Genomic DNA, 11657 nt, shown 5'->3' on the forward strand with positions numbered 1-11657 from the left:
TTTCCCACAGACAGCGCCAACTGATGGTGCCGAAAATCGTCAATAAGTCACACAATTCTCATGTGCTCAAGACAATAGCTGCATAACACAGAACAAAAAGACCTCAAAAGAGTATCAATGTGGTATCGGCCAAAGACCCTCCGAAAGTTAAGTTAGAAAGTTTCTCACAACTCTAGAGTGTCAAAGTTGGGATGAATTATGCGTACCTTGATTTATGAGGGATTTTGGGCTTCTATAGTAGTGTAAAACCAACTTTCTTTCTTGGGGAAAGGGAATTTTTCCTCATAAAAGCACTTATTTTGCGGGATCCTTTCTATATAACGATTCTGTTGATCAGGATTAATCGTAAGGCGCAAGATATTTCCTTTTAAAATTTCTTGAGGACTACTTAAACTACGTGAATGCCACATGACCTTGCTGCCGTCCACATTGTATCCATCCACTTCCTCATTCATCTTCTTATGTACACACTCCATGTCTTCTTCCGTTACTTTGATCACAAGCTTGCTAAAGATACTGTCACTTGTGCTTGGTTCAGTAGAATGAGATCGTCTACGTCTATTTCTTCCTCTTTATCAAGTTGGTACTTTTCCGAACTTTAAAAGCTTGAGGGGGTGCGATGGACCGGGGATCGAGTAGGCAAGGAGAGGTGGGATTATATTGTCGGTTGCCAAGTTAAAGCAATTCAAAATATTGACACGTGTTAAAAAATGCGTAGTTCACGTGCACTTCTAATCCACCATAAATCCTGGCACCATAAAGTTAAGGGCATGCCTTATCCAATGTCACAGGCACAGTTCACCACATCACCGCTTTGTATTCACATTCACTCATTCTCCAACCGTTGGATTCACCTCATCAACGGTCCTCAATTCATGCGCAACATTCTGGAACAACGAACTGTTTCTGTTTCTGTATCTGGTTTCTGTTTTTTATAATTATCTGTTTTCTTTATTTATTTATTTTTTTGTCTCCTTGACTTGAAGTTTCAGACTCTATTTTTCCACCTTTGCGGCTTTCCCTGAAATTAATATACTTTACTTGAAGAGAAAGCAAGTTTGTTTCACTTAATCAATTAATTCTCAGACTTGGGAATTCATTTCCGTCTTCTGGGTTTTCTTTGGAATCTAAAGAACAAGAATTAGAACCAATGATGGAGGTACTGAGCAAAACGAATCTGTTTTCATCGTGTAATCATAGTCAACAAGATGGGTTTTCTGTTGTTTTGCCAAAGAGCCGTAGTTACAAATCATCTTCTTCTGTGAGGTGGTTCCAGCCTCTTAAGCTGAAATCACAGGCCCTGAGATCAAGCAGTGATTTTTATGGCAAAAGAATTGTTCTTCAGGAAAACAAAGCCTTGCCCAAGAGAGGAAATTTCCGATTTCAATCTTCAATTAAGGCTCAGGTTGGTATTTCTCAGATCCCCATTTCTCTTTATACCTTCTTTTCCTTTCCATGGCTCAGATTTTTTAATATGGGTTCTTTAATTCCTTTTAAGTCACGTATCTGCTTGAATTTTTATTTTTTTATTTCTTGGAATTTGTCAATTCAATTAGTAATAGAAAATTTATGCCATGTAATTGATATTTAAAATTATGTATATATTATTACCTTTTAAAGATCTGAATGTTGAGAGATTTCTTGAATGCCCATAATTGGTTTTTTTTAGGGAAATTAATGGCTTTTTGTTCTTGTGTTTCAATTTTTTCTGTATGGGATGTACAGACAGGCTATCGGATTGGGAAAATTCAGAAATGGTGGGAAAAGGGTCTTCAACCAAACGTGAAAGAGGTGACCTCTGCACAAGAACTTGTGGACTCCCTATTGAACGCAGGGGATAAACTTGTTGTTGTGGATTTCTTCTCCCCAGGCTGTGGTGGTTGCAAAGCTCTCCATCCCAAGGTACTCCTACACTTCTCTCTCTTTCATTTAGGGACTTATTACATTCAAAACCCAACTGACTTGATTGTTATATCATGTATGTGGCAGATATGTCAATTCGCAGAGATGAATCCAGATGTGCAGTTCATTCAGGTGAACTATGAGGAGCACAAGTCCATGTGCTATAGCCTTAATGTCCATGTTCTGCCCTTCTTCCGATTCTACAGAGGCGCTCATGGTCGTCTATGCAGCTTTAGCTGTACTAATGCCACGGTCAGTTTTCATATCCTTTTACTTTTCTAGCTGATACAAGTGCACATTATTTGCTGGGTTAATTATCCTGTTTAGCTCAATTCTTTCCATTTTCCAATAATCCAGGTCTTAACAAATTCAGTGTTTTCCACTACAAGTAGGTCTGTGTTTTCATACAAAACCGAAGTTCTTTCATCCACAAATGATTTTGAATTAAAATTTGTGTTTATTTCAAGTACCCATGAGCATGAACTTATTTTCAATCAGGGGATATGCTAGTTTTTTCTATAAGTTATGTTCCAACTCTTTTATTTCAAGAGCCTTACAACTTAGTGGCATAGCTTCCTTTCAAGAGCCTTATAACTTAGTGGCATAGCTTCCTTTCCTTTATCGGGAGAACCAGGATTTGAATCGCCTCTCCCACATTTTGTAACACTTTCGAATAATTAAAAAAGAATGTTCCTTCGTTTAAAACCACAGTCTCGCTAGGTTTATCCATCTACTATTGGATTTGAATTAGAAATTGAATTAATTATGGTTTGCATTATCTTTATCTGTTTTACATATTGGGGCACATTATTTCCCCTTAAAGACAGACTAGTTTTAGTTCAGTGAATTAAAAGATATAATTTCCACCCAATAATATAACTATTCTTGTATGTCACCAGATTACACTGGTTGATCTCACATTATTTGCAAATAACATTTGTACATTTGTAAATTGTACTGCTTGTTCCTCAATGCTGATAATGTCATTAATATCACAGATAAAGAAATTTAAAGATGCATTGGCCAAGCACACGCCAGATCGTTGCAGTCTTGGGCCAACAAAAGGGCTTGAGGAGAAAGAGCTCCTTGCATTGTCTGCTAACAAAGATCTGTCTTTCAACTACACACCAAAACCAGTTCAACCACCGCCTGTCCCTCAACACGAAGAGATCATCCCAGAAACAGCACCATCTCATTCAAACTCAGACCCTCTGCTGCTTTCTCTTCCTTCAACTATCTTAAAGTCTGCTCAAGACGTTGAGGATAAGACCTTGGTAACTGCTGGGAGATGAAATGCTCGGTTTCCACTTTCCACCATCCCCAATTCTCCTCCCTTTCTCCTTTGTACAGAACCATTTTCATGTAATATCCCCATGTTAATAGGCGTGAACATACTAGTAAAGCCGAAGTCATACTGTAAGCTTGTTTTTTCTTATGGAGTTGCAGGCCTTAGGATTTATTTTTTTGGATCCTAGCCTGCCGGTTCCCTAGTGAGTTTACAGAGCAACCATTTGTGTGTTGGGTTGCTCTTTTATGTGCGAGGGGAAAGCCCTCTTTGTGATTGTAAAAATTCTCATCCTTCTATTTAGATATAGAAGATCTCTCTTTTTATCCGTGGGAGATTTCCTTGTCTTTTCTGTTAAATGCAGTGGATTTGCGGTATGAATTAATGCTGCCTCTTTCTTTTCTAGTGATTTCTAGTGGATCTGTGGTTAGACGTGGCAAAACGGGCAGGGCGGGTCGGGTCAATCGGGTTGGCGGATCAAATGGGTCACGGGTTAAAATGGGTCATTTTTAAACGGGTCAATCGGGTTGCGGGTCGGGTCAGGTCGGGTTGACTCGTATTTTTCAAACAAGTTTTTTTTTTTTTTTTTTTTTTTTTTTTTTTTTTTTTTTTCAATTACAAAAACAAATCAATGACAATCTGTTTAGAAAGAAGGAATAAAATCAGTTAAGCAAATGAATTGCACTTAATGTCACTTGTTAATATTCTTCTAATTCTCACAGTTTTGACTTTTGAGCATAACAAAAATTATTTATAGTCATAAATTTTTAATGGAAAAAGTCTTCAATGTTAATAGTTCACTGTCAAAATGCATATAATTATAAGTTTACAACTTCAAAAAGAGATAGATCTTAAAACAAATAAAACAAGTAAGCCAGCAAAGTAGCAAGTTATCAGTCTTCTTAAGTGCACATGTTTCTATTGCATTTAAAATAATAGTAAAGTTAGATTATTTAGAAAGATAAACTAAACAAAAAAATATTTAAAAATAAACATAACTTATTAAGTAAAGAAAAATAAGTAAATATTTTATAAAAATTACACCTCAATCTCAATCTACTTAGTGTTGGTAGCAGATTCAGCACTGCAAATATTCATACTTGTAAATTGTAGCTCAAGTTGACCAATTTCGTCAGCATCTATTCTACAATACTATATTTTAATATAACTTAATGTACCATGAAAGCAAATTAATAAAGAATTAAAATTGTATAATTATGACTAAAAAAAAATTAAATTACCTTTAAATCCATATAGCTAACTTTTAGTACATAACGTAGCTAGCAAGAGAACGTAGAGAAGAAGAGGAAGCGAGGAACTCAACTTTCAGGTTTCACTTTTCAGGTTTGTTTGTATAATTGTATTGTGTTTGTGCATTTTGTGCTTTGGCCGAGTGATGGACTACAGCTAGCAAGCTTTGAATGAGTTTTTTTTTTTTTTTTTTTTTAATGGTTGTGGCAGCCTTGGCCGGTTGGCCCTTGACCCTTGTCACTTGTGTAGTGACTTGTCTTGTCTACTGTTAAGCACAGTAGCATTGATGGTGTGATAAATATTGAATATATTATTATTAGTTTTGGTATTTTGTGCTTTATGCACATAGTATCAGAATATAATTAAAAAAAAAAAAATTTAGTGAATTTTTTTTAACGGGTCGGGTCACGGGTTATCCGGGTCAGGTCGGGTTGACCTGCAAAAAAATGGGTCAGATCACGGGTCAACTCGTTTTTACTTCGGATCAAAAAAATCGGGTTCAGGTCAGGTATTTTTCGGGTCGGGTTAAAAAATTCTGACCCGTATTGCCATGTCTATCTGTGGTTTACGTTTGTTATTTAAATTTTGGGTCAATTTCAAATAGATGCTATTATTATTTAGAAGGGTAAGTTACATGTAGATTAGCTGAAATTTAAGTTGTCTATATGTGATTTGAAATTTAACATTTTATCTACTTGAGATTTACTCGGTTAAAATTTCGTAACCCAAATATGTTAATAACAGGGTTAAATATGTAATTTTGTTTTACTTTTATGTCTCTCTCTTCTAAAAATACACAAAACATAAAAAATACAAGTTCAAATAAAATAAAAAAGAATAAAACAGAATACTTGAATTATGGGATTTTAAACCACATATAGACAACTTAAATTTCAGTTAGAGGGTAAAGTGTCAAATTTCAAACCAAAAGTAGGCAACTTAAATTTCAGTTGTCATATTTAGAAACAAAAATAATGGCCAAGAGATACTAAATTTGCTTTCAAATATTTGGGATCAATAGTGGTTAAAAGGAGTCTTTTGGCTTAATATTGTTAAATTCGAAGTTAATTTGTGCTATAGGTACTGTTCCAACTTATTTAGGAATTTGAGGAAAGAGAGTGAATTTCGGCAATACCGTTGCCGAAATTCAACAAAAGTAGGAGAGAGAAATTTTTGATTTTCGGCAACACCATCACCGAAATTCCTTCTGCACATTTCAAATTTTTTTTTTTTAAGAAATGATATGTGCACACAATTTTTACAATAATTTTACAACATTTTCACAACAAATCACAGGTAATTAGTTATTGTTAGTTAAAATTTGAATTTAACACTGAGATTACTTTTTTAATCCAACAATAATAACCTGCCACTTAAAATTTGTTGTAAAAATTGTGTGCACATATCATTTCTTAAAAAAAAAAAAAAAAAAAAAAAAAAGTGAAATGTGGCAATGGCATTGCCGAAATAGGAGGGAAAATTTTTCCCTCCTATTTCGGCAATGCCATTGCCACATTTCACTTTTTTTTTTTTTTTTTTTTTTTTAAGAAATGATATGTGCACACAATTTTTACAATATTTTTACAACAAATTTTAAGTGGCAGGTTGTTATTGTTGGATTAAAAAAGTAATCTCAGTGTTAAATTCAAATTTTAACTAACAATAACTAATTACCTGTGATTTGTTGTGAAAATGTTGTAAAATTATTGTAAAAATTGTGTGCACATATCATTTCTTAAAAAAAAAATAAAAAATTTGAAATGTGCATAAGGAATTTCGGTGATGGTGTTGCCGAAAATCAAAATTTCTCTCTCCTGCTTTTGTTGAATTTCGGCAACGGTATTGCCGAAATTCACCCTCTTTCCTCAAATTCCTAAATAAGTTGAAACAGTACCTATAACACAAATTAACTTCGAATTTAACAATATTAAGCCAAAAGACTCGGTTAAAAGGGTATTAAACATAGGATAAGGAGTCTTTTGGGTTAAAATTGCAAATTTTAAAGTTAATTTGCGTTATACCTACTGTTTGAAGTTAATTGGAGAAATGAGGAGAGAGACTGAATTTCGGCAATGGCGTTGCCGAAATTCAGCCAAAAAAAAGCAGGAAAGAGAATACGATACCGAAATTCAATCAGAAAGCAGAGAGAGGAGAGAGAATAACAAAAAAAGTAGGAGAGAGGAGAGAGAATAGCCAAAAAAAAAAAATTTTTCCCCACAATTTCGGTGATGCCATTGCCGAAATTGTTGGGGAAATTTTTTTTTTTCCCCACAATTTCGGTAATGCCATTGCCGAAATTGTGGAGGAAAAAAAAAAAATTTTTTCCCACAATTTCGGTAATCCATTGCTGTTTTCTCTTTTTTTTTTTTTTTTTTTTTTTTTTTTTTTTTTTTTTACATTTACGGCAACGCTATTGCCGAAATAAGAGGATTGCCGAAAATGTGAAAAAAAAAGAAAAAAAGGAGAAAAGAATTACGGCAATGGGATTGCCGAAATAGGAAAAAAAAAATTCCCCTGTTTCGGCAATACCATTGCCGTAAATGTAAATAAAAAATAAAAAATAAAAAATAAAAAATAAAAATAAAAAAAAGAAAAAGAGAAAAGGATTACAGCAATCCCATTGCCGTAATAGGAGGAAATATCTATTTCGGCAATAGCGTTGCCGTAAATGTAAATAAATAAATAAAAATTGCGGAAAAATTTGGAAAAATAATTTTCCCTATTTCGGCAATAGCGTTGCCGTAAATGTAAATAAATAAATAAAAAGAGAAAACAGCAATGGAATTGCCGAAATTGAGGAAAAATTAAATAATTTTCCCCTATTTCGGCAATAGCGTTGCCGTAAATGTAAATAAATAAATAAAAAGAAAACAGCAATGGGATTGCCGAAAATGTGGGAAAAAAAAAATTTTCCCTCACAATTTCGGTAATGACATTGCCGAAATTGTGGGGGAAAAATTTTTTTAGGAAAAAAAAAAAAAAAATTCCCCACAATTTCGGTAATGCCATTGCCGAAATTGTGGAGGAAAAATTTTTTTTTTTTAATTTCCCCACAATTTCGGCAATGGCATTGCCGAAATTGTGGAGGACAAAAAAGTTTTTTTTCCCCCACAATTTCGGTAATGCCATTGCCGAAATTGTTGGGGAAAAATTTTTTTTTTTCCCACAATTTCGGTAATGCCATTGTTTTTTATTTTTTTATTTTATTTTATTTTTTTACATTTACGGCAACGCTATTGCCGAAATAGGGGGAAATTATTTAAAAAATAAAAAAAGGAGAAAAGGATTAAAAATAAAAAATAAAAATAAAAAGGAGAGAAAACGGCAATTGGATTGCCGAAAATGTGGGAAAAAATAATTTCCCAATTTCGGCAGTGCCATTGCTGAAATTGTGGGAAAAAAAAAGAAGAAAAATTGTGGTAATGGTATTGTCGAAATAGGGGGAAAAAAATTTGTGACAAATTAATTGTGGCAATGGTATTGTCGAAATAGGAAAAAAAATTTTGTGACAATCTAATTGCCGAAAATGTGAGAAAAAAAGAATTGTGGCAATGGTATTGCCGAAATAGAGGAGAGAGATATAAAAAAAGTACGCATATTATTCTTTCAATATATTTTTTACTGAACCACGTTCTTTTAGAAATAGATAAGGATAGATTCAAGTACACTTTCAATATATTTTTGACTGAACCAGTTTGGTTTGTCACGTTCTTTTAGAAATAGATAATGATAGATTCAAGTACACTGGTACATTGAATCTTTTTCTAAAATGCACGCTGTAAACAAAAACAAAAAAAAGTACATATATTCTTATAGAACGAAAAAATGACTGATGTGCACGCTGTAAACAAAAAAAACAAAAAAAGTACGAATTCTTACCATAGAAAAGAAAAAATGATTGATGTGCACACTATAAACCAAAAAAAGTAAAGTACCTAGATTCTTACAATATAGAAGAAAAAAATTATTGATGTGTACACAGTAAACCAAAAAAGCAAAGAAAGTACATATATTCTTACACTACGGAAAAAAAAAATGATTGATGTGCACGCTTTAAAAAAAAAAAACAAAGAAAGTACATAGATTCTTACATTTACATGTACGTTGTAAACAAAAAAAAGCAAAGAAAGTAAACCAAAAAAGACAAAGATTCAATCAACCAATCACCTCAACTCCTCATCTCATTTGATTTTTATTCTCTGCAAAAAATATATTTTGCCACACCTAAATCTTTAACGTGATTCTTTTTTGTCTACTCCTCATCTCATCTCATCTCACCTCATCTCCATTCTTTTTTGTCTGCTCCTCGTCTCATCTGACTTATATTCTCTGCAGAAAATAAACTTTACCACGCCTAAATCTTTCTTTTTTGTCTTTTTATTGTTCAATTGGAAATAAAAGAGAAGGGAAGTGCGAAGTAGAATTGCATCTCATCACAATTCCTCAGGCTGCAAAGTTATACTTTTACTTTGTTTCAGTGTGCCACAACTAAGGATTGTAAGTTTTTTGTTAATGTAAGTTTTTTTGCTTTGCTTATTAACTTATAGCTCTAGAAATTAACAAATTTATTATTATTATTATATAAACATGTGCTTTGTAAATATTAGAAGCTAATACATTGTAAAATATTATGTATTGTTGTAATTGTAATTAATATTATTTGTATGCCTATGATTATGATAATTGTTGGTGTTGTTGTTGTTGTTGCTCTTGTTATTCAAATTTTAGATTAATGAATTATTTTTTATGGTTATCTGATTGTGTGTTTTTTTTTTTTTTTGCAAGTATCACTCTATAATTCTCACTCTTTTAGTTGGCATCACAATTGTGGTAAGCATCTCAATTATAGTTAATACTAATTATTGTGTGTATGATTATTTTTGCTAAAACTATTAATATTATTATTATTATTATTATTATTATTATTATTATTATTATTAAAAATTTTGCTTCATAAATCTTTTATTTGAGTTTCTTTCAATTTTGTTGTAGATATATTTGAAATGGAGCAACAATACCACATCTCTAATGATGCAATGGAAGGCAATGTACGTTGCAAGATCCAAATTTATTAATGTCCAAATAATATATACAATTATTCAATTTACATGAAAATAATTTATACATTAGCAATATAACATTGTATATTTTTTTTTTTAAAAAAATTCAGGTTTCCACCTTACGAGTGCGACCTCAATCGTTTGCACCCCTCCCGCAGTTAGGCGAGCGTATCGCCCCATATTTGCATCAATGTAGATTATACCGTGTTACCCGCCTACCACATATAGATATTGATTGGAGTCTTATCACTTCTTTGGTAGAGCGATGGCAATATAGTACCCATACATTTCACCTACCTAATTGTGAAATGACTATAACTCTACAGGATATAGCAATCCTTACAGGATTGCCTATTGATGGCAATGCAGTGTGCGGGCCAATAAATTTGACTTGGAGTACAGAATGTCGTGATTTACTTGGGGTGACACCACCTGAAACAGCATTGAAATTTGGTGGCCTTAAAATAACATGGGTAAGGGATACATTCTCAAACCTACCAGAGGGTGCCAATGCTATAACAACCCAACAGCATGCTAGGGCATACATGTTTCAGGTTTTGGCTTTACTATTTGGAAATAAGAGCCAAAGTAGATTGCATTGCTGCTTTCTCAAGCTGTTAGACGACTTTGGTGTAGCTGGGGAATATAGCTGGGGTAGTGCTACACTAGCTTACCTTTATAAAGAGTTGTGTACTGCTGCTATTAAAAAAAGCACGGAGATTGCAGGTCCTGTTTTCATATTACAATTATGGGCGTGGGAGCATCTTCCATATCTGACCCCAATTCCAATAAATCCAACAAATTTAAATGGCGACGACCCATACGGTTGCAGGTATAATATTTACTTTTTATTTCTATACAATTTTGTAATCCTTGATACTTCCAAACTCTAAATATTGTATGACAATCATTAATTGTGTATAGGTGGGATACCAAAAGAACATTCACTCATACACCAACGCATGTTTTGCGTTCATACCGTTCTAATCACGATACACATAATAATAAACAGGTAATATATCACAATGCATCAATGGTTAATTTACTAGTTATATTATTGTCTTGATTGATTATAACATAGTTATTGTAATTGGAATTGCAGGTTGTTTGGACACCATACGATAACTATATGCATCCATGGTGTCTTGCAGAAAGAAATATATGGACTACAACAGCGCCATTGCTGTGCTTCCAAATTGTAGAGTATTACCACCCAGAAAGAGTCATGCAACAGTTTGGGTTGTTGCAAAGATGTCCAAGGTGGCCTACAGACAATTTGGATAAATCTGTGCATTGTGTAAAGTTGACAGGAAAGTCCACTGTCAATTGGAGAAGGCAGCATAACCAATACTACCAGCGTTGGAATATGCGAGCTGAACTTCTAGTTGGAGATGACCATTTTGATTCAAGTGTGGACTACGCAACATGGTACCAGCAAAATGGTCACCTATTCACAACACCAGAGGCGGCTGCCCATATATACCAGGTTATTATTTTAGCTTTTTCGATAATACTGCACTAATATTGATAACAAGTTATATACACATCCAAATACTGCACTAATATTGATAACAAATTATTATTTTCACTTTTTCAATATTACTGCACTAATAAATGTTATTTTCCTTTTTCTGCGGCAGCAAACTGAGGTTAATAAAATGTTAAATTTAGCTGTTGCAAATCAACAGAGGAATGATCTCACAGCACATCAAGTCCTTCCACCAATAGTAGAGGGCCTTACTCGACTGAAGTTATCAATGGAAGCAAATATTTCCTCCGTCCCTACTGAAAGGGTGACAAACTTCGGGCGACGACAAAGGCGCCAAGGAAGACAACCGCAAACCTATACTGAAACCCACTCATCTACCTCTGCACAACGTGGACAATGCCGAAATGATGATGCCGGACCATCCACCTCCGCACAACACAATATGTACAGCTCTACCCAAGCTGGGCCATCAACATTTGCTGGTAATGAGCCAACCACCTTCAGTGAGTATAATCCAATTAATGTCAACGAGTATTGCATGAATTTATATCAACAAATTGGGTCATCCACTTCCATAGGACAAGGATTTGAGGGTTTGTTTAGCTATGACCATTATCCCCAACCTAATTCAACACCTCCCTCCTATCACCCATCGCCACCTCCATCTGAT

The 11657-nt window shown here is 33.8% G+C and overlaps 1 protein-coding gene across 1 annotated transcript; it reads left to right on the plus strand.

Moving 5' to 3' along the window:
- Window positions 1-800: 800 nt before the first annotated feature.
- Window positions 801-3592, plus strand: LOC126693026 (thioredoxin-like 1-1, chloroplastic). Its single transcript, XM_050388880.1, has 4 exons — window positions 801-1405; window positions 1726-1902; window positions 1990-2154; window positions 2901-3592. Exons 1-4 carry the CDS (start codon window positions 1151-1153, stop codon window positions 3192-3194), a joined length of 891 nt encoding a protein of 296 aa, XP_050244837.1. The 5' UTR covers window positions 801-1150; the 3' UTR covers window positions 3195-3592.
- The last annotated feature ends 8065 nt before the right edge of the window (window positions 3593-11657 follow it).

The sequence above is a fragment of the Quercus robur genome, chromosome 7 (genome assembly GCF_932294415.1).
Source record: "Quercus robur chromosome 7, dhQueRobu3.1, whole genome shotgun sequence".
Classification (NCBI taxonomy): Eukaryota; Viridiplantae; Streptophyta; class Magnoliopsida; order Fagales; family Fagaceae; genus Quercus; species Quercus robur.

What these genes read in the sequence shown, in the direction of transcription:
- LOC126693026 (XM_050388880.1), top strand. Translation starts at nt 1,151, where the DNA reads ATGATGGAGGTACTGAGCAAAACGAATCTGTTTTCATCGTGTAATCAT. An exon ending in AATCTTCAATTAAGGCTCAG is followed by an intron (nt 1,406 to 1,725) that starts GTTGGTATTTCT and finishes TGGGATGTACAG; the next exon opens with ACAGGCTATCGGATTGGGAA. An exon ending in GCAAAGCTCTCCATCCCAAG is followed by an intron (nt 1,903 to 1,989) that starts GTACTCCTACAC and finishes TGTATGTGGCAG; the next exon opens with ATATGTCAATTCGCAGAGAT.